The 23373-nt window shown below is 47.4% G+C and overlaps 1 protein-coding gene across 5 annotated transcripts in view; it reads right to left on the bottom strand.

The window, feature by feature from the left end:
• Positions 1 to 660: 660 nt before the first annotated feature.
• Positions 661 to 23373, bottom strand: part of STOX2 (storkhead box 2) — a 208125-nt gene continuing 185412 nt past the window's right edge. For all 5 annotated transcript variants that reach the window (XM_056114371.1, XM_056114372.1, XM_056114373.1 and 2 more), the window contains 3 exons: positions 19517 to 19669; positions 8160 to 10428; positions 661 to 2672 (listed from right to left, as the gene is read on the bottom strand). In XM_056114371.1, the coding sequence (XP_055970346.1) occupies positions 2477 to 2672; positions 8160 to 10428; positions 19517 to 19669 (2618 nt within the window). In that variant the 3' untranslated portion in view covers positions 661 to 2476. The remainder of the gene's footprint in view (positions 2673 to 8159; positions 10429 to 19516; positions 19670 to 23373) is intronic.

Here is a 23373-nt window from a genome sequence, read left to right as displayed (position 1 = left end):
CCCAGAATTTGAAGAATGTCTTCTGTAAACCTAGTTTTTGGGAAATCGTGACAAATTCCTATTTCAAAGTTCACGTTTTCCTTTCCCACAGCAGCAGACTATGAGAATGGCTCACCCAGAGACTGACGTATGGTTTCTGGGTTGTAAATATTTAGGAACTGGTAAGATGATGAACATATGAGAACAGTTTTGAGGGTGGGGGAGATAATTGAGCCGGAAGCAGTGAGGAACCACCTGGTAGCCAGCTCCCTCTGGAAAGACATGGGGTTCCCAGTCTCTCTCTCCACTCTGCACCGACTGTTTCCTCTGGAGATAATTAAGCAACAAGGCCAGGAGTGTATTTCTGAGCAACTGAGGCATGCCACGAAAGTCCATTTCAGTGCTGTAGGAGTGACCAAGATTCTGGCGCTTTCACGCTAAGCACCACAAAGAAGGAAGCGGTAGTAAAACTGATGGTCCACTTGGACCCAAACCAACTTCCATTTTTCAAGACTGAACAGCACTCTGGACACGAGAACAAGAATTGCAGCCTTCCAGCAGAATGCTAGCTAGCTACGACACCCGGGCTGACACACAAGGGTCCCACTGCTTTTCTGCCAGTGGCTGAATCCCGGATGTTCAAAATATTTTTTATTTTCTTTTTCTTTTTTCGGATCTCTATGTTCTGGTATATGGCTCCAAATATCACATTCCACTGAATGAAATAAAACCACGTGTCAGGCCATTTGCTTATATTATATGCAACCCTTTTGCAAATCATTTTTCATTTTGTAGTAATTTGTTCTACTGTTCTCATAAAATGTGACCACTTTTTAACTATTTTGTTGTGGTGGTGGTTTTGGTTTTGGGGCCACACACAGCTATGCTCAGGCCTTACTCCTCGCTCTGTGCTCAGGGATCACTCCTGGCTGTGCTTCAGGACAGCCTGCAGTGCTGGAGATCAAACCTGGGTTGGTTCCATGCAAAGCAGGGCTCTTAATCCCTGCCTTTATTATCTCTCCAACCTGCAAACATGGGAACTTGAAAAAGTCTCTTTCTTATAAAGTTGAAGCTTAATTTTTTTTGTATTTTTTTTTTTTTGCTGCTGAGAATCTCTGTATCCAACGTGACTTCATAAACCAAACCAAAATGTTAACAAACCCTTTAGAAATAACTTGGGCTAAGAACTACCTATCTGATGTAAAAATCCCTCCTGAAATTGGTTACAAAGTAGTTGTAAACATTCTTCTGGCATAGTTAGGTATGCATAATTGTTATTTTGATCAATTTTAGAGGAGTGCAAGTTAGAATTATACTATTCTTGCAGAATGAGCACAATTCTGCTGTTAATTACATGGGCACATGTATATTTCTAATCAAAAATTATTTTAAAGTTTTCTCTATAGATATCTTCCCAGGAATAAAAGGCCTGAAGTTCAACTCCCTAATTTTGCTCTTTCCTAGAACCACTAAAAATTATTTCCCATAGCCTAATTTAGGCATTCTATTTAAAACTACATAAAATAGATTTATGTCCTTCCATTAGAAAGAATAACATCCTCAGCCCATACTCTTCATTTGTATCACAAAGAACATGTTGCTTTTTAACAAACTAATTATCATATTTATTATAGGAAGAGAGGATCATCCTAAATATTATAAGGAGGAAATTTCCTTCCTGACATATCTGATTGACACCTTTTAAAATTCCACTTTACCTCTCCATCTCTCAGTGGTGGGCTCCCGGCCAGGCTGGGCCTGTCTTTCCTCTGTCCACTTCAGATTCAAAGGCCTATATTCCTGTTGGTGATTATGGAAGGTTAAAAATCAGACATGTAAGCATCTGGTACACGTAAGACAAGAATCCTGAAAACAAACACTCCCATACTCCGATCGCGACCCCTTCTCACACACTTCCACGGGCTCCTGGGAAACCCGGGTCACGAGAACTCACAGTGAAAAATGACTGATGTCCCAATGACTCAGACACATAACGGGCTGGGTTCCTTCTGTCAGTTTGACATTGATTTCCCCCACAGTGGACCCTTGCATGTGACATTTTGTAGTGGCTTTCGTTATTTGTTTGGGAAGTGTCAAGGATCAGTTCTGCGGTACCGTCCAACCAGAGGTTGGTAGCAACACGCACCTGTGGCATTTGAAAAAGAAATTGGCGACAGCATGACATTGAAAATGCATATCACACATACAGTGTGTCGACTTCCCTATGTGTGCTCAGTTACAATTAGTGAAGCAAAAGTATACATATCACCCTACTGCTAGTCAGTTGCTACAGAGCCATAAATTGAAAAGCAATACTCTGAAATAAAGATTTTTGTGTTTCTGTTTTGTTTTTGCCTTAGCCTACTTAGCAGCACAGTTTAGGTGAACACGAAAACTGTGGTTGAGATGCTTGTCTTTCCAAAGATGTAAACATCAGTCCCAGTGTCGTAAACTTGGCTGGTTCGAATGAGACAGGAGATCGGAGGCAGAAGGACCATCACACGCTAGTCACAGAAGCCTGCAAGCAGTTGGAAGGTTTCTGTAATTTCTCGGCTTCGTTGGTGGGGGCGTCTGTGCTCGCTCGGAAGCTGAAGGCTGGCCCGCCTCCGCCATGGGCTGGGCTCAGGGTCGGGTTCTGGCGGCGGTTACTCTCCACGATGCTCGACGTGTTGGAAGCCAGGCTCTCCCGAGTGCTACAAGAGTAAAGAGGGTTTGTTGTGTTGGGGAGAGAAATCTTGGGAGCTCCAGTGATGGAGCTATCAGGTCTCCTCCTCGGTGGGTCCCTCTCAGGCTGACGGCTCACTCCCGCGCCTCCATGATAGGGCTCCCAACCACCCCCGAGACTGGAGGCAAGATTTCCTACGGGGACATGCTCTTCACATGCCTTCCCCTTCCTTGGTCGCAAGAACAGCATCCAGCACTGGACACTGGTCACATCCAATTCATGAACAGACTCCTTGGAAATAGACGTAAGTAAAAAATGATTTCTTTCTGCACTGGAACTGTGTGAGTCTAACTCTCCTCCAAAATGCCCAGTCATTCTACCTTTGAGTGATCTGGAGTTTGTTCTCACTCAGATTTTGATTCTGGCATACCAATAGCTAATTTCCCACCTTGGTTTCCCAGCATTCCACCCCTCTGCTTCTAATGCTCACCCTTTAATTAAAACACTCTGTATTTTCAGATAAAGAATCTACCCTCTCCCACCACCCCACTGCATCATTCATTTGCGAAGGCTATGTCTAACTTCTTCCTGCTCCCCCTGCAAGTCCCAGTTCTGATAGAAATATTTTATTTTTTAAAGACTTCTTCTAAAGTTGAGGTGGTGAAAGAGAGTCAGGCTTTCAATTTCCTTCTGCATTTTCCCAAATTAGAAATATGGGAGTTGACTCTGTTGTTCCAAAGGTTAGACCCCTTCTTCATTGCTCAGACGTGTAGGGGTGACAGGAAGAAGCTTTCATAACTAATTAATGGGAACCAGGCTGGTTTCACGTTCAAGGAGTTTAAAATGGTAGAAAGAAACTTATCCGCTTCTAAGGACACTGAAGAAACCATAATCATGCTCAGAACATCCCCCAGGGGCCCGAGCAATAGGATAGCGGGTAGGGTACTTGCCTTGCACACGGCCAGACAGGTTTGACCCATATGGTCCCCTGAGCACCACCGGGAGTAATTATTGAGTGCTGAGTCAAGAAAAACCCCTAAGCATCACCAGGTGTGGCCCAAAAACCAAGTTAAAAACAAACAACATTCATCAGATTGAATAGGTGCAAGGCTTATTAAACAGTCTCTGGAGGGAATGGGTCCCATACAACCAACTTCCTGCCGGGACTGGTGGACAGGTCTGACAATACTATAAGCCCCCAGTTCTCTGCCTCTCTCTCCTTGCCCTCCTCAACACACAGCAGTTCATTCTCAATGCCAGATCTTAGCCGTTTCCCTAACTGGTCACTTCATTCAAAGCTCCTTTAATCTTAAGTTTGCTTCACATCAAGGAGTCAAATTTTATTCACTGATTCACAGGAAATTTTCCACCAATTATGAAACAGATAACCAGACCTTTCTGGAAGCCAGAGGGCACCTCCCGAAGTTGTCTAGAAATAAGTGTAGCTCTTCCATTGTTCTTAGGGAAAAGCTGGATCTCCCCCAAGCATACTCCAGAACATCCTTCCAGGAGGGCTGGGAAAGGCCAGATTTGACCCACTTTCCTGCCTTCCTCCTCCCCTAAAGAAACACGTGTTAGCACGTGAGCAGAGGGACAGGCTCGGGACAGGAGGTAGAGGGGAGCATTCAGACAGACTCTTGGCCCTCATCTGTAAGCTGGGAGGGTTTAAGGATGGACTCTCCAATAAGCAGCCATCGTGCGAACGTGGGCACTAGAAAGTCAGCCAGCTGGCCCCTCTGGCGTCTAAGGGCCGTCACTCCTGTGGGTGGCTGTGAGGTCCTCTAGCTCATGAGCGACACCTTTTCTACAGATTGCTGCATTTTCGTGGCTAAAGAGCTCATTTTGAAAGCAGCCCTCAAGGCCCGGTTCAGGTTCCCTCCCTCGAACTAGGTGCCTGCTGGTCCCGGATACCCTAATACAAAGCTTTGCAGCTGATCATCGAGCTGGGAGCTGTGTGCACTTCCCGGGACTCTCACCTCTGTGAGCATTGCGGGCATGTTGTGTGTGTGCGGGTGCATGTGTGCATGTGTGTCTGCGTGCATGTGCATGTGTGTGCGAGAGTGTGCATGTGCATGTTTGTGTATGTGTGCATGTGTGTGTGTGTGGGCATGTGCATGTGTGTGCGTGGGGGGCATGTGCGTGTGTGTGTGTGTGTTGGCAGGGGGTCACACCCAGTAGTGCTCAGGGGTTACTTTTGGATCTGCACTCAGATGGCCCATATGGGTGCCAGGGATCAAACCCAGGTTGGCTGTATTATCGCTCCAACCCCATACTCATGTTCGCTGTACTATAAGCCTCTCGGTTCTTCCTAACATATATTGCATTAGTATTGTACTCACAGGGAGAGAATGTGCTAGTCATGGAGGGTTCTTAATGGGAAGATGCAAACATTCACGAAGCTGGTGTGTGAGTGATGAATAGTCCCCAAATCAAAAAGTTTTGTCTTGGATCTTTCTTTCTTCTTTTGTGTGAAGGATGGGCAAGGTTCAAAATAAGATTTCCAGACCAGGGATATAGCTTAGTGGTAAAGCACTTGCCTTGCAAGTGTAAGGCCCTATGTTTGACCACCGACACCAAAATGGACACCAGGGTTCATGAGGGTTGAGGGAGATTTCCAAAATGGGTGAGCAGGGGTCAAGTATATGGCAATGGATGGAAATTAAACTTTTAGTAGAGATGATAGACATATGCATATGGGTTTATTATACTTTATGGAATACAATGCATGTGAGACTGACATAATGTCATAAACCATGTTATGTCTGCAGCAGCTAGAGCAATAGTACAGTGGGTGGGGTGTCTGCCTTGCATGTGACTGACCTAGGTTTGATCCCCAGCATCCCATATTCCCCCCAACCACCTACCCCAACCCCAAGCCTGCCAAGAGTGATCCTAGAGCCCTGAGCCAGATGTAAGCCTTGAGTACTGCTGGGTGTGACCTCCCAAAACAAACAAACAAACAAACAAGCAAACAAAGATTTTCTAGGGTGATAGGACTGCTGGAGTTTAGAGGCAGAAGACCCAGAGGATCCTTCCATAGATGTGGTCTTCTCTGGGTCCACCGAGTCCTGCAGTCTTGCACCCCACCATTTCCACTGGTTTAGGGCCTCAGTTTGGAAACAAAATCAGGTTTTTCTGGCAAGGCCCTGAAGGACTGTGGCTGAGAAATCCTAGTGTGGATAAGCTCACCATTTTTGTCCGCCTGTCAGATCTCAGCAGCTCAGTGAATGATTGAAGATCTGAATAAATGGCACCCCAAAGATCTGTGGGTCCTCCCAGCCCCGGAGAAATATAATTTTGATTATGCTTTTTGGCTATGAAACTCTCCATGCTGGGGAGAAAAAGTCTAAGTCAAATCTTTCTAAAACTATCCTCAGGCTTCAGAAAAGTTGAATAACAGCTAGTGTCTAGCTAAACAATTCTCTACAAAAGGGGTCCCATGAGGAATGATTCTGGAACTTCTCTAACTGCATGGGTGACATATTCATCCCGAATAGGTTCTATGTAATAACAATAGCCAGGCCCAGAGTGGAAGGAAGAGGTCATTGTCCCCTTCAAGGTCCTTCAGTTCCACCACGACGAAGCATTTGATGCATGGCCCAGGAGGAAGGAAACATAAAGACACTTACTTCAGGAAATACTGAATTTCAATAATTCATCAATTCTCGGTGCGACAGCCCTACATCGAAGATCATCGTACACTCTGTGGAGACGCCGGTTTACCAATTATGTAATTTTTTTTCATAAACTTTCAAAACTATGCAGGGGTGAGGCCTTGAGTTGGAACGCATGAAACTCCCCTCAGTACCTTCTCAGCCCTGGAGGGCAAAGCCGGGGGCTGGAAGCTACTGGGGGAAAGTGTGAAACCAGGGGAGATCTGGAGACAGGAGTAGAGACGGGTGCAGATCAGGCTTTCCACTGTCATCATGGGTGTTCCCATGACCAGACTATAAGTCTGGAATCCACAGCCATATGGTCATGAGGAGGGAAAGGAAGAGGAAGAGAGGGCAGCAGGAAAAAACTCATCGATAACATAATTGCTTAATCGAAATTTGAATAGGGATAGAAAAACACTCAGCAAAAATGATTCCTTAGAAATGTCAGGAGTAAGTCAGCCAGTAGTTTTCAGCTGGAGCCCATAATTCCCTGAAGTTCCTTAGGGGGTCCCCCAGGGACAGATAAGAGACCTAGGGTTCTGGTCGCCTACTCACTGTACCCAGAGTGTCATCTTTGTGGCCTGCCGAGGCACTGGGCTTCCACATATATGTTAACTTGGAACAAAGGTTATAGCCCACTAATATTAGTAACAGTGATAACAACAAACAACCATAAAGAAGTAGCTTGAAAAAATAACAAAAACCTCACATGGGACATGCAGATTAATTCCCAACTCTGCTTTTGGAATATTCTGCCTCCAAAGTATTCACAGATACAGTGAAATGGTCATAAAAGAACTTATTCTGACCCTTTGTAATGAAAATAAATAAATGGCAGACACAAGCCTATCTGGGTACCAGTTAAGATTATTAAACGTGGTAAAATCCTGTGAATCACAGCAAGTGAGAAACGCCTATGTCCCAACAGCATTTCTGCGTCTCAGAGTCACCAATCTGGAGTAGAATTCAGAAGGAGAATTAGGTCCCAAGTTGGTCTTTGAGGAGAAGGAAGAGTGAAGGAGAGAAAACAGGAAGTAGTTCAGGCTGGTTTTTGCACTGGGAGCCCCTGAGCCCGTGACCTCGGGGGTGGGGAAGGCACATTCCCCGCCTGTCATCTTTGTTGGGTCACCCACGAAAAAGAAGAAACGGGTTATGGGGTTGCCATGGATCCTTATGAATTTGGCTGGGGGAGAAAGAGCAAGGCTGGTCCATGCTAGCAGAGCAAAGGGCACTAATCTCTCCAGGTGAGAATAAGGTTATATTTCTTTGGGCCCTGGAGAGGTGAAACATAGGTGAAGCAGGGGGGTGTGAGGACGAGAACGGCCAAAGCCGCACATCCGCTGGACAGGGGTTGAGGCTAGTATCTTCTCACTAGTGGGACCCTCCATCAATAATAACCTCCATCGACTCCATGCTAGAGTCAATCAAATTCCCCCTAGCATCCGCAATTCTCCCCTTCCTGCCAATGATTACTCATTCTCTTCCCAAAGTTACTATGAAAAAAAAAATGTAAGAACCAGAGCAAAAAAAAAAAAAATCCGTTCTTTGATTAACACGGTGGCACTAACAATACAGAAACCAAACGAATGGGCATGTTGTGGGTCTTAAAAGCATCTAGATGGGGCCGGGGCCACTTTGAGGGATGGGGGCCAACCCACCAGTCCAGATTGGTGACCTCTACAGCTGCAGAAACCTGGTTTCTCAATTCCTGAAAAAGAAGTCAGAAACAGAGCGTTAACCGGGAGAGCTCCCCCGCGTGTCCCCACACACACAGCCCCGAGACTGTGAGACCAGAACCACCTGGGGAAGGGGCTGGGCTTGGTGAAGAAGGCCCAGAAGTGGGCATCGGGGCTCCCTACCGTGGCGAGTTGAAGCCACTGTCCACGGTGATGCTGCTGCTGTCCATGCTGTCCAGGCGGGCTGAGTGCGTGGCCCTCTGGCTGCTGTTGCTGTCTGTTTCTTTGGGGGCCACGAGCGTGAGGTTCTTCTCAAACTTCCTCTGCAAGTCCCTCTCCTTCTCCCGCTCTAGAAGCCACTGCATGGTACCCACGGCATCTCTGTTCTTCTCCTCCTCTGCATTTTTGTTGGCCCCTTCCTCCGAGTCATCATCATCGGAGACGTTGTAATAGTCGAACGAGGCCTCCTGGTTCCCCCCGGGCTCCTGTTGGCGCTGGGAGGCCGGCCCAGCTTGCGCCCCCGTGGACCCCACCAGTGAGGCTTCCAGCTTCTCGCCCCGTCCAGACAGCGGGTCGCCCGGGGCCTTGGGGTGGGATTTGAGGAGGGACAGGCTTGACTTGTGGTAGCTGTTGACAGACAAGGTGCTGTGAAGGGGTTTGAACAGGGTGTCTTTGCTGAAAATCTCTTTCCTCTTGTCCAGGCTGCTGGACTCGGTGCCATGGTGCGGGACCAGGCGCCCATTGACCAGTCCATCAGCCCCCGTGCCCGACGCAACCGGGCCCCCTCCTGGCCCTTTGGGAGACTCCTCCTTATGTCCCACAGGCTCCCTGGAGGAGTGGGGGGTCTGCCTCTCAGACAGAGGCAGCTTTTTCACCCCTTCCGTTAAAGTCAGCGTGTCGTGGTCCTCTTTGTTCTTGCCCAGAGGGGACGGCGCCGTGAGCACGGTCTCACTGGAGGTATTGCACTGGAAGTAGTCGTCCGTGCTCGCTTTCGCGGGACAGGGGCTGAGCTCGCCATAGGAAGGCAAAGCTTCGACGGTGGGCTTGCCTGGCTCCAAGAGGCTGCAGCTTCCGGAAGGTTCCTTGCTGCCACCGACTAATTCCGGAAGACACACCTCTTTGTAGCCCGTGGACAGCACGTGCACCCTGGGGAGGGAGACCGTCTGTGCGGGCCTCAAAGTACTGTCGTCGACGTACGACTGGCCGGGGGTCGGGTCGTCCTGGCTGCAGCCTTCCGCCAGCTCTTCAGGTGTCCCCAGGGAAGACGTGCCCAGAGGCCCTTTGGAGTTGTCCATGGATCTGGATCGCTCCTTGGCTTTGCTGGACCGCTCGTTCCGCGACCTCCGGTCCTGCGTGTGGCTGTGGCTCCGGTGCACTCTGGAGTGGGCGCTGCCCCTGGAAGGTTCCGGAAACGGCATCTCCGTTCTCCTTTTGGCCAGCTCCCCGGACACGTCCCACTCGGGGGTCATGGGGAAATGGGACTCGAGGATGGTGTTGCTGTGCATGATGAAGCTGTCGCCTTTGTGCTCGATGATAAAGCAGCCCTCCCGCGGCGCCCGGGTCACCGGGTCGCAGAAGTCGTACTCGCGGTCCCCGGGGATCTCCAGGTGGGAGCCCTCGGACGGGTCCCCTTTGGACACCCGCGTCTTGCTGTGGGACCTCGACTTGCCATGCGACTTGCGGTGCGTCCGGCTCTTTTTGCTGCGGCCGCTGTGGTGGGCGGACGAGCCCGCCTTGCTGCGATGCGCCTTCTCCTCCTCCAGCTTCTTCATGAGGGCCGTGTGCCGCATGACGTTCTCCACCGTCAGGTCGGGGTTGATGCGCCGGATGATTTCCATTTCCACCTCCCGGGGGATGGTGGTGGGCGTGTCCTCATCCCGCAGGGGCCACTCCTCAGGGGGGAACTGTGCCGAGAAGTTGGCAAGCTGCTTGGTCTTGTCCTTCTTGAAACTCAGCCGGAACAACTTGAGCCCGAACTTCTTGGACTGCTTCTCGCCCTCCTTGGGTTTGGAGAGGGTCTCGGCCTTGTAGGAGAAGTTCACTGTGCTTTTGCTCTTCTCGGGGGGCGGCACCTGGCAGAGGGGCGGTGGGCCGTAGGGGTCCTTGCAGTCCTTGGCGAACTTCCTCTGCAGCGTGGAGGCGTGCATGCTGTGCGCGTCCTCTCGGCAGCAGTGACAGGAGTCGCAGTGGTTGCGGGGCAAGGTCCTCTCCCGGATGCAGCCCGAGGCCGAGGGCGTGAGGGTGCTGGGTTGTGGGGAGGTGCACTGGGAGGGGTCTGGGATCCTCTCGTCCAAATGGTACCATTTACTGTTAGTTCTTATGAGGGAGGGAGTGATGAAGTAAGTCTGCGGAGTCACGATGAAGTAGCCCTCGGGGGTCGGGTAGATCTTCCGCTCCCGCACCAGAGTGTTCAGTGTGTGTCGGAGAATCTCTTGGCTTGGGGTGGGAACACCTAAATCCCAAAAAGTCGGGGAGGCAAGAAAAAAAGAGAAGTCACAGGAAAGAAGTGGGAACGGGCTGTGGGTGGCCAGTGTTTCAGACGTTGCGGGGGAACTGAGGGTGGAGGGTCCCCACACCACCACCTCCTCCTCCCCACTCCTATCCCTACATCCCAACCCTAAACCCTCCCGGAATAGTCTGTGGAGGTGGGAAGAGGTGATAAGCCAAAAGGGTCCCCCAACTCCTCAGCAACGTGCCTGTAGAAGACAAGGACGAGCCCAGACATAGTCCCTCTCCCTGTTGCAAAGCCTGGAAGCAAACCCTACCCTAGGTATCTCATCTATGGGCGCTGCCATGTTGGATTTCCCACCTCAGGTCTGAAGCAGACCCTCCCCCAGATACCACATCTATAGGTACTTCCACGTTGAATCTCCTGCCTCGCATCTGAAGAGGACCCTCCTCCAGACAACCATATCCATGGGCGCGCCACCATGTTGAATTTCCTGCCTTAGATCTGAAGTGGACCCTTTCCCGAACAACACATCTATGGGTACTGCCACATTGAATATCCTGCCTCAGATCTGAAGAGGACCCTCCCCCATACAATACATCTATGGGTGCCGCCATGTTGACTCTCCCTTCTCAGATCAGAAGAGGACTCCCCCTCCCCCCAGACACCACATGTATGGGCACTGTCACATTAAACCTCCCGCCTCAGACCTGAGGAATCTCACTGGGCACCTCAGCCCCTCAGACAGTGTTATTTTTTTACTGTGCCCCGAAAGCAGACTCTGATTCATTTTCCAAAGCCACAGTGTTATCACATGACATGTAAGCCTTATTCATGATTTAGAGTTCTTTAGGGAAGGTGGTTCCCTGGAGCATGGGGTATTGCGGGCCAGAGCTGGGCCTCAGAAAGGTGTTGGCTGCTTCAGCAGCCACCATTACTCACCAGAGTTTTGAAAGACCCAGCAAGGGAGGGGAAAAGAGAAAGCGCTAGACAGGGTATGGTAATAAATGGGCAGAAATAGGCATTTCCCATCAAAACAACCAGGAGCTCAAGATTGAAAGTGTCCCTTTGTAATTGAAAACCCTATAATGCATCTTCCAGAGTCTTCCCTGTCTATGGAGGTGACTTTAGACACCCCTTTTGTAAGGTAGTTTTTTAGACTGTACATGTAGGTACAGTCTAAAAAGGTAGTTTTTTAGACTGTACTACGTGAAGTTTTTTAGTCTAAAAAAGTTTTTTAGTCTATAAAACTTCACAAAGTTTTTTAGGCTGCAGAAGGAACCAGATGGGACCATTGTATACAATTTCCCATCTCATTCTGGAACCACTGCCTGCAGTTACAAAGGTGACCCCCGCACAGAGAGATTCTGGTGAGAAAAATCCCACTTCTTGGCATCAGTCACAGGTCAGAGCTAGTTTTGCTCGTTTGTTATCAGAGTCCTAACAAAGACACTGGTGGGATCTCAGCTATGTGTCTGGTCTTTGAATCTAAATCCACCATATTTGTGAGACTAAAAATCCCAATTAAAAAGTATGGTATTTCTCTGTACAGTGGGTGATGCTATTTTCAAGGACTTCTGTGTGCCTGTCTATGCCTGTCTACAGAGAGACAGTGTAACTTCCTAGAGAATAGAGGTTTCTCCAGGTTGAGGTACCTTGACTATTTTCTGGGTAGTCTCCATTCAGGAAGCCCGGCAAACTGAGGGTGATAACACATCCAAGACTGATCTGAATGATGTCATTGGAAATAGGTCTCGTGGGATCAAATGCCTTCTATATAACCATGTCTGAGCCACAAAAATGGCAATTGCATCACAGAATGTAGGTGTGGGTTCTAGGGTGAGATTATAGTACTGCACTCTCCAAACCTCCAATGCCACTACTGTTGGTTAATGTTATAGGTTGAGTTATTCCCCCGCCCCTCAGGTACATTTTGGAAGTTCTAATCACCGATACCTCTGTGAGACCGAATACAGAGATCAGGTCTTCACAGAAGTAAGGAACTTAAAAATAATGTGATTGGGAAGGTTCCTAATCCCAGGTGACTGGCATATTTTTACAAGGGAGAAATTCGAATGTCAAGTCAGGCACGGACAACAAAATAGAGGGGTTGGAGCAACAGAACAGCAGGTAGAACATCTGCCTTGTATGTGGAAGACCCAGGTTCAAACCCGGGCATACCAGATTGTCCCATGAGCCCACCAGGAGTGATTCCTGAGCACAGAGCCAAGGGGAAGCCCTAAGCACTTCTGAGTATGTCCCAGAAATCAAAAGCAAAACCAACAAATAAAAAAAGACAAAGTAGAAACCCTGGCTGAATGTTCTGGATCAGGGTCTTCCTGCCAGAACCTGGTAAAGAAATAACCAACCAACTCTATTGATACCTTCATCTTCAGACTAGTAGGCTCCAGAGCTACATAACTCTGGTTCTGACAGTTAAGCCTCCTGGGCTGTGCTGTGGGTAGCCAAGAGAGAATGAACACAGCTGCGATGGCCCTCCATTTCTTGTCATCAAATGTAGCTAATCAAGTACCTTCCTTCTCAGGTTGCAGTGACTCTAAACAAGCTTAACTTCTTGAGGACAGCGCCTCACAAAGTGTGAGTGCTCTGAGCTTGAGCTTGGCTTACCAATGACTCATGGTTCTCCACAGAAACCCAGAGGACCTTCAGGGAACATGAGGTAACTGTCTAGGGCAGCTGAGCAGGTCGAGATGTTGAGGATTCCCTAACCCTTCCAAAACATGGAGGAAGGAAATAGACATACTGGAAACGGCCAACAGTTTTCCAGGGGACTGAGAGTAGGAGCAGAAAGTCAGGCACACAAGTGTTCTACCTGAGCAGTCACCCATAGTACCCATAAGTGATGACATAACTGTGTGAGGTTTCTTGAGTCAAACAGCTTCCTTTTATTCCTGTGTTCTGCTCTGGAGACTCACACGGGTTTTAATGACAATGATTTCAAGGTCAGCTTGATAACTTCTTTTAATTTCTTCTTTATTTTTATTTATTTCTTGGTTTAGGGGCCAACACCTGGTGATGCTAGGGAGTTACTCCTGGCTCGGCACTCAGGAATTACTCCTGGTGGTGATCAGGAGACCAGATGGAATGCCAAGACTGAATCTGGGTCGGCCTCCTGCCAGGCAAATGCCCTGCTTACTGTGCTCTCTCTCTCAAGTCCTTGATAACTTCTTTTTATTCTGTGACAATTTCTGCACAAAATAAGTAGTAAAGTCTGTTGAATGTGTGACACAATCTGAGCCATAGAAATGTTGTTCTTGGGAGTCAACAAGAAAATGTTTGTGTGTATAAGATACATCTTGGAAGAAGCATCTAGAAGGGTCTACATCCTACTAACCATCAGAGTCTTCTACTGAACAACTAAAGGGGGCACCCATCACATAGAAAACAGTTCCTACCGTGAAAGTCATTCACATAATGATGCCCTGGGTTGTGTAGCATGAAAATCCAGACAACAATGCTTTTTATTTTATTTTTGTGGTATTGTCACTGTATCTGTCATCCCGTTGTTCATCAATTTACTCAAGCAGGTGCCAGTAACGTCTCCATTTGTCCCAGTCCTGAGATTTTAGCAGCCTCTCCTTACTCGTGGTAGTAGGGATGGAAAGCGGGGCCTCACACACGCAGGGCAAGGGCTGTACCACAGACCTGCATCCCTATCTTTAAAACGAAGTCTGTCTTACTTCATTTAGCATAGGATCACTGATCAGAGAAAGAAGTTTCTTCCCCACAAATGGAACAGTTTATAAGACTTCGTGACCAAACCACTGACCAAGTTGCTATGATAAAGCAAAGCGAAGGTCTAATTCAAAAAAATTGCTGACACTGATATTACATTTCTATTTTATAGAAAACAGAAACTTAACTGTCTTATAGAACTTTCTGAGTGGAGCCTTCCAGTGATGGTCTCGCAAGCTTACAAAACTATAGTCAACGGTGTTTATTTATCGCTAAGAAAAATTATTTGGGGATCAGAGAGATAATACAGCAGTAAGTGCTTGCCTTGCATAGCACTTATAGCATACCCAACCTGGGTTCAATCCTTAGCATCACATAGGGTCCTCTGAATACCACCTGGAATAATCCCTGAGCATAGAGCCAGGAATAATCCTTAAGCACTTCAGGGTATGCACACCATCCCTGCCTCTAACCCCCCACACACAAAAATTTCTCTGTTCCCAAATGAAGGAATAATTATGTTTCCATAGAGAATTTACATCTAAAGTTTCCAAGTCTCAGAGTTTTCAACTATATCAATCAAATAATGTTTAATTTGAAACCACAAACTAAAATATTCCCTGTCCAACCTGCTTCCTGTACTTCTGCCAAAGCTTGAACCAAAAGTTACTGATTTTTTTAATGATTATTTATTACTCGTCTCTTGAAGGATGATGGATATTTTCAACTGTATAAAGTCCAGGGGTCCCCTGGAAATATGTAGGGCTCATCTGAAAAGAGCCAATTGTGGTGGGTATTTCTAACATTTTCCAATGCTACCACTTCTACAGCCAATTCCCAAGACATCACAAATTTGGAATTTGGAGGTTTAAAAAAAAGACCCCCAAAAGCCAAGCTTTAAAAAAAAACTACTCAAGCTCTATGAGCTGGAGCACATGCTTTGAACACGGTCTCCTGAGCACAGCCAGAAGCAACCCCTGGGCACCGAGAGGTGACCCCTTAGTACCCCCGGGTATGACACCAAACCGAATCCATCAATAAAAAAGCAAAGACCTGGCATGCCCCAGGTGCTCCATAAAGACTTGCTGAGTGGAACTCCATAACTAAACACAGAGCAAAGCCAGGCTTTTCTGCTCTGTTGTCTTCACACCACCCAAAGCAAGTACAAATTGTCCCAAACACTGCCTGAAAGTGCAGCGAAGGAGAATGACCACTGCTCCATTCTGCAAATGAGACAAGGGGCATGTTCTTCACATCCTCGTGGAAGAGCAAAAAAATCTTTTAGCAGGTAGGAGTCTCTCAGGGGTACTTGGAGGATGTGTGTGTGTGGGGGTGGGCTCTTAGGGATTCTGGACCAATTGGGTTGATGGTTCATTGTGTGGGCTTTAGAGGCAGTGCAACTGAACTCTGTGGACCAGGGAATTACCCAGGCCACACGAGAAGTGCCTGGGGAATCCAGGGTTGTGCCCAGTGATGTTTGGGGATGGGGGTAGGGGTCTCCAGGGCCATTCCCAGCAGTCATGGAGGGGAGGGCTGCTAGGAATCACACAGGGTTCAGGTCCATGCAAGGCATATGTCCACCTCAGTCCTATCTCCTGGGCTCCAGAACAGACACTTTCAATGGATTTCTTCAGATTCCTTCACCTACCATGAAGGGCAAGTGAGGGATACTTCCATGGGGACTGGGCAGGGGACAGAGTACAGTGACTGTCATCTGAATATTCTAGGGAAGTCGAACTTCAATATCCACCTCATGAGCAGACTCAGTCAAGGCTCTAAAAGTGCCCTGAACATCTGCTTCTGCACAGAAGGACCAGAGAGAGAGGGCTGGAGGGAGACACAGAGAGATAAGGGGAGAAAGAGACAGAGACAGGGACACAGAGAGACAGGCACAGAGACACAGAGACAAAGAGAGACAGAAACAGACAGAGAGAGACAGAGACAGAGAGAAACAGAGAGACGGAGACAGAGATAGACAGGGAGACAGAGACAGAGTGAGACAGAGACATAGAGATAGAGAGAGCAAGAGAGACAGAGAGTGAGAGTGAGAGAGAGGGAGACAGAGAGAGTGTGTGTATCACACTCTCCTTGACCTGAGCTTGCTCCTTAAAGCTGTGGGAAATGATTCCTGCATCATTTCCAACAGCTTTACAGTAATGGAAATTGGTATAGAAAATCTGTTTCCAGGCCAGAGAGACAGGATTAGATAAGGCCTTGCACATGACGGACCCTGGTTTCATGTCCAAGCACAGCACAGGGCAAGCATCTCCAGAAGTGACTCCTGAGTCCAGAGCCAGGAAGAAGCCCTGAGAGTTGCTGGGTGTGACCCATCTCTCCCCTCAGAAAATCTGTCTTCAAAAATTCCATCCATAAAGGATGATAAAGCTGATTAAGTTCCAGAGACCAGAGAGATAGTACAGTGGGTAGGGCTCTTGCTTTGCATATAGTTGGTCCAGATTCACTCCCCGGCACCCTATATGGTCCCATGAGCACTGCCAGGAATGATTCCTGAGTCCAGAGCTAGAAGTAACCCCTGAGCACTGCTTGGTATGTTCCCCAAACCAAAAAACAAGCCCAAACCAAACAAAAACAAACCCCCAAACAGCTTACTTTTACAATGATGTTGATGTTGATGTTGTTAAAAATGAGAGAATGAGACCCACCATGACTCATTCTCCTAAAGAGCCTTGAATATGGCACTTTCTTAAAAATCTCAGGGCTAGGATGAAGGAGACGTTACTGGGGCCTGCTCGAGGCAATCGATGAATAACAGGATGGTCGTGATCATCGTGATCGTGATCGTTGATTAAAACCTGATTAGAATATGGGGCTCCCCAGAAAGGAGAAGAGCCCAGCCTGGGCCCCTCTCAGTGCTTTGGACAAGAGTATTAAGTGGGACAGTCCTCACAGTTAACAGTATTCAGAGTAAAAAGTTTATCTTGAAATAGCACTGTAGCACTGTCCTCCCGTTGTTCATCGATTTGCTCGAGCAGGCACCAGTAACGTCTCACAACAAACTGTGAGACTTGTTATTGTTTTTGGCATACTGAATATGTCATGGGGAGCTTGCGAGGCTTTGCTATGTGGGTGAGATACTCTCAGTAGCTTGCTGGGCCCTCCGAGAGGGGCGGAGGAATCGAACCCAGATCAGCCATGTCGGCCATGTGCAAGGCAAACGCCTTACCCACTGTATTATCACTCCAGCCCATCTTGAAATGAGTAAGGTATTAAAATAGCAAATACTTTCACCTTATGGAATTTTAGCATTGTCACTGAATAATTTTTCAGGCTTTTTCCCCTGTGGAGAAGCCCATGTTCTCTCTTGAAATCATATTTCTCTCTCCCTTTATATTTCTCACATTTTTTGGATAAAAATAATTTTGTTCTATGGGGGGAAGGGGAAGAATTTTTGTGTCACATGTTAAGCAACATGTTGCAAGAACACGTTACATGTTATAGACATGTTAAATAACAAATATGTGATATGTTATAAATACATTAAATAACAAACATGTCAAATATCATAGACATATGTTAAATAACAACCATGTCACATACATGTGTTAAATAACAAACATGTCACATGCACATATTAAATAACGAACACGTCACATATCACATAAAAATGTTAAATAACGAATGTAACATGTCATATATGAGAACATGTCACACGTCACATATCACATAAAAATGTTAAATAACGAATGTAACATGTCATATATGAGAACATGTCACACGTCACATACATGTGTTAGTTAATGAACATGTCACATGTCACACACATGTTAAATAGCGAACAAGTCACATGTCATAGACATATGTTAAATAACACTATTCTAACAGAGTCCAGACTCTGAGTCCCCTGGCTAAGTTTGGATTTGGGGGAACCCCCAGAGAAGGGGGCTTAAAAACACACCAAGTGACGGCTGGGAGATGGGATAGCAGCCAGGGCAGTTCGTAGCATGCAGCTAACCTAGGTTCGATTCCCAGAACCACATGCTCCCCCAAATCTGGAGGCTCCCAAATCACGGATGGCCCAGGTAATCCCCAGCACTTCAGAGCTAAAGTAGGGTCATATCCTGGGGACTCACACTGAGTCCTGGTCCAACTGGCTGAGACCAGTGGTGGGGCTCCCAGGCCTCAGAAGCAATACTTGGGAGGCCCCCACAGACCAAAACCAGACCCGAAACCAAAGCTATAAGCATCTGGTGTTCTGCAAGGGTTTCTTAACAGCACATTAGAACCGACAGAGTCAACAGCAGATATACACTATAAGCTTCTTGGTTAAATGATAAAATATGCATGGTATCTCTCTGTTTCTCTCTCTCTATCTCCCCCTCTACCCCTCTCTCTCCCTCTCTCTCTCCCCCTCTTTCCTTTCCTCCCTCTCCCTCCCTCTCTCCCTTTCTTTCCCTCTCTCCCTCCTCCCTTTCATCTCCTCACCTCTCCTCTCCTCTCCCCCCCACCTTCTCTGCCAGGGATCAAATCCAGGCTGTCACACCTGCAAGACAAGCCCCACCACAAGGTTACATCCTTGGACCTCCAGTGTTCTCCTTTAGTGTAAATGTCACCTCGATCCAGGTGAAGGACACATCTAAACTAAACTGACAATCTGGGAATCTATAAACAAAGTGTTATGTTTGACTTGCATGCCACTGGCATGCATGTGATAGAATGTGTACACACCCTTGTACCCCCACACAACCCAGACACACCACTGCCACTATTAAAGGAAATCCAGAGATCTCACATACAATGAATTTTCTGACCCTCTTGAAAATATCCGAAGATTTGGCAACTCCACTCTGGAGGGAAGCCGAGAGTGGGCAGTTTCTAAAAATACAGATTCTTTAGCTTCTTCCTATCATTGATCACTGGAAACACCCAGCATCCAGGCTATTATAGTCTTCTTTCTATCCTATTCAAGACAATAGGAAACACTTGTTTTCTATCTTCTTTTAAAATGGTATCTTTACTAATTTTCCAAACACCCTTTCCTCCAAATCTCTTCATGCATGACGTATGTTTATTTCGAACATTATTCACCCTGGAGGGTTTCTTAGGACCAACATGCTCTCTACCTGGCCCCCCATCAAAGACAAGACTTGACTAAAGAAAACAGAGTTGCACAGACTGAAGGGACTGTTGGCACCAGACAGCCCCATGGATCTGGATTTTTCTCTGTGCCACACAAGCATTCTAGCTGAAGAAGGCAGATGAGTTTACAGTAACCTAGGTGCCTTGCCTTTTAACAGAATGAAGGGAAGTTTCTGGACAGTTTGGATCAAAAAGTCCCCACGCTGATTCTAGGTAAACTGAAAAGAGGGCATGCATTTCTGGGCCCAGAATCCCCAGTGCGCATGGCTGGCCGTCAGCACTGCCTGCCCTCCCTTACCTGGGAAACAGGTGGTCAGGTGTTCCGTGAGTGCTTCGTGGGTGACAGGTTTTCTTGCCGAGTTCATTGCTGAGATGGCCAAGCAAAGAATTTCCCCGAGTGGAATGAACTGAGATTGGCTGATGGGAGACATACTGATTGGTGAGACATCACCTGCAGAGAGACAAAACTAGGTAAGCAGCTCGTTCAAACCCCAGCTTTTGTCAGAACCTCCCCCTTCCCCACCCCACACCCCACACCCCTGCCTTATGATTACAATCAAACTTGAGACCTGAAATCTGTGACCAGAGGCAAGGTCACTGGGGGGAATGATGCCCCACAGGACAGTGGCCATGCCAATCACCTGACAAGTCACATAAGCCCCAGGGGGTGGACTGAAGCCAGGGGAGCAGCCTGGAGGCTTTGAAAGATGAGCTGTGTCTTTATTAACTCACAGCGGATGCAGTTCATGCATTTCATAAGAGCCACTCACATCACCAAGGAGGGAGGCCTGAATGGGAACCTAATTCATTCATTCAAGAGCTGCAAATGCTTCTGTGTCAGGGGCATGGAGTCTGGAGACAGAGGGAACATATTCTCCTTCCCCACGGAGCAGCACTGCCTCCAGGAGTCCCCCATGAAAATGGGGTTGGGGACAGGCAAGTCCAGAAATCCCCCAGAGCCTTCCAGAAGCCTCCAGCCCAGAGAAGAGGGAAGTCTAGTGCCTCCTGGGTGTGATGGTGGGACTAGCAGCAGAAAGTGAGAAGAAGCTGCTTGGATGCAGAGCTGGAGAGTTTCTGGGGGTTGGGAGGTGGAGGGGTGACATCAAGGTGGGAGGTCCCCTACCCAGGAGCAGGTGTTTGGGGGAGAGTAACAGAGAAGGAGGCTGGAATGGGGGGGGCGGGCAATCACGAGGATGAGCCAAGTGTCCTCGGCACTCATCCTAAAGAGATGATAAACTGAGGAGGGGAGGGGAGGGGAGGGGGGAGAGAGGAGCATGAGAAGATGGTGTCAGGCTACGTGGACAATGGCAGCAGAAGGTCGATGGTCCTGTGACCATTCCCATATATCCTGGGCCCACACAGGCAGCAGAGAATTGTAGGCGTGTGGGTAGAGCCACAAAGAGGGTTTGGGTGACACAACTGTGAACCACACAAACATCTGTCTTCCTATCTCCCATCTTCACATCACTGGGTCAAGCCCACAGTCAAGCCCTCACCCCCTTTCTTTTTCTCATGCATTCCCTGGGACTCCCACCGCTGTCTGGTGGATCCGTTGTCTGCAAGATGAATCTCTAAGGAAAAGGCATTTTCCTGAATGCCATGCTGGGGGGGGGGGGGGGGGGGAGGGAGGTTCATTCGGAACAGAAGGAGGCCAGCAGCAAGAAACAGTCAGGATGAAAATGGGATGGATCTAATTTACAATCCACACTCGCTGGGTCCAGGAGTCATAAACAGGATCAAGCAAAGCCTTCTGGGAGATTCTAGCTCACGTGTTGGGGGGGCAGAGGGGTAGAACTGCGCAGAAGCCCGAGCAGGCAAGTTTGAACTGCTGTGTTGTGGGTTGCATCTGCTCAGTTTTCAGTGACTGAGGACAGAACGCCATGAGCTGGAGCCACCCAAGTGAGGAAGTCTGCTATGGCCTACACCAGTCTCTTCAAAATCTTCAACAAAACAAATATGATTATACCCTTTTTCTGTTTTATTTTGTGTCCACACCCAGCTACGAGTGTTGCTTGCGGGTCACTCCAGGGTCACTGGCCAGGGGCCACTCCCAAAGGTGTTTACAGGACCATGTGGATCAGGTGCTCTACTAATGAGCCATATTTCTGCCTCACTCCTGGAATTGTTCTCTTAGGGGCCACAACAAGTGGGCCTCCTTTCTTAAGACTCAGAGGTTGTTCCCACTGGTACCCTAAAGACCATGCAATGCCAGGGATCAAATTCAGATCTCCTGCAAGCAAAGCAGAAGTTCCAACCGAATGAGCTATCTCTTTAGTCCATAAATCCCCCTGCCCTTTTTCTTCATTTCTTCAGTTCTAGGCATCAAACCCAGGCCTGCACACATTCAAAGCAAGTGTTCTACTGCTAAGCTACATCCCAATTCCAGCCATCCCCTTAATCCCAACAAAAAATTTTACTTTAAAGCCTAATGCCCAGGTGATGATCTGGCTGGCGGGGGGAAGACGCAATAGAAAAGGGAGTTTGGGGAAGAGTTGGATCCACCCTTCTATCCACCTTATGGTCCCCATGGGGCAGCCAAAGCCCTTCTAAAGATTCTTCCCCTCCTGTTCCACCTTTACTGGGAGAGGACAGAGGCACCTTTAGTTTCTAAAGGAAGTGGTTAGCTCAGCTAAATGGGCCTCAGAGCCACCTGGAATGACTTTACAAATGCAAAAATAAATCATGTTCTCGCACCTTTGTGCTTAAGGGGAATTTAGGAGATCAACACCTAATATTTGCCTATCTTAATGAAGGAACTCCTAGAAGGCTAAGAAGACATTAAAGTCTAAAAATTAGTTTTTGAAACTACAGGTCTGACTCCATTTTCATCTCTGCACGGGTTGTAAGAGATATCCTGAACTCACAACAGGAAAAAAAAATGACTCAGCAACATGCATACTTTAGGTCATGCTCGCTCCTCTGTATGCTTTTAGCTGAAATTATGTGTCTGGTTTAACTGCCATCTTCTAAGTTAATTTCTTTGCATTCAAGGCAGCCAACGTTGAGAGGCAGCAGACTTTAAATTGCAGTTGCTTAAGGGAAAGCTTTTGTTTTGCTATAATAAGGAATGTGGGTAATAACTTTTAACTCAGGGCACAGAATAAAATGTTATTTGGAGACCCTAAGTGACTATCACCCTGTTGGCTGATTTTTACATGAATGAGAGAAAACAATTTTCACCCCTTTCCCAGTGCCACCCTCACGGTCATCTGGTCTACCTCCATCCAAATAATTTCTGGATCATTTTCTTCCAACCTATCTCCAACACCTCTCACAGCTGCAAGTGACTGGCACCTCTCATCTGTCCACGAACTGACTTTGTACTCTTCCTTCTGCCCCACACACTCAATGATCCACAGAACCTCCAGGGTTTTTTTTTACAGAAAAATATAAAACACGACCCTTCTCCCCATCCAGGTCTCCCACAACTGCCTTCAGCACCTCACAGGAAACTAGAACTCCTGGTCAGGCCTGTCCACCTGTCTCCAGAATCATCTTGCTTTCCAACCCACACCCCCTCCTCTGCTCTTTGAACATTCCGCCCCCCAAGTCTCCCCGCCTTTGATGTCAAGTACAGCCTCTGCCTTTGTTAAGCCTTACCAGTGGGCTTGGCTATAGACCTGGCTGTCCTATAATCTCCACATAGGGGTTCTTGCATGGCTCAGTTTACTGTGGATGCCACTCCTTGGGTTCCCTAACAGAAGGAGACATTCTCTCTATACTTCTAATACCCGTCATAGGTCAGAGTTCACACCAGATACCCAATCCATATGTGTTGAATGAATGAATATCCACTGACAACATCATGAACCAAGGAATTCCTGGGGTATTTAGAAAACTGAGGATATATTTATAATTTTTGATAAATAACTGCAAAATGATCACCCCTCCAAATTAACAAGAGACCAAATACAGTCAAGCATGCAATTTCTAAGGCTCCCTCTGTTAAATTCACAAACAACAGTCTCCCACATTATAGCAGTTTCCATACAAAGAGAATTGTATATGAAGTGAGGCTTAAGATGTGTACTTAAGATCACTGTTAAAGGAATTGAAGTTAGTAGTCCTCAATATAAGAGAACACATATTTCTAGCTTACCATGAATTTATATGGCTCTTATTTCAGACTTACTTAATGAGATGACTAGTAACTAT

The sequence above is a fragment of the Sorex fumeus genome, unplaced genomic scaffold (genome assembly GCF_029834395.1).
Source record: "Sorex fumeus unplaced genomic scaffold, SorFum_2.1 ptg000024l, whole genome shotgun sequence".
Lineage (NCBI taxonomy): Eukaryota > Metazoa > Chordata > Mammalia > Eulipotyphla > Soricidae > Sorex > Sorex fumeus.
This window is presented reverse-complemented; position numbering and strand designations above follow the sequence as displayed.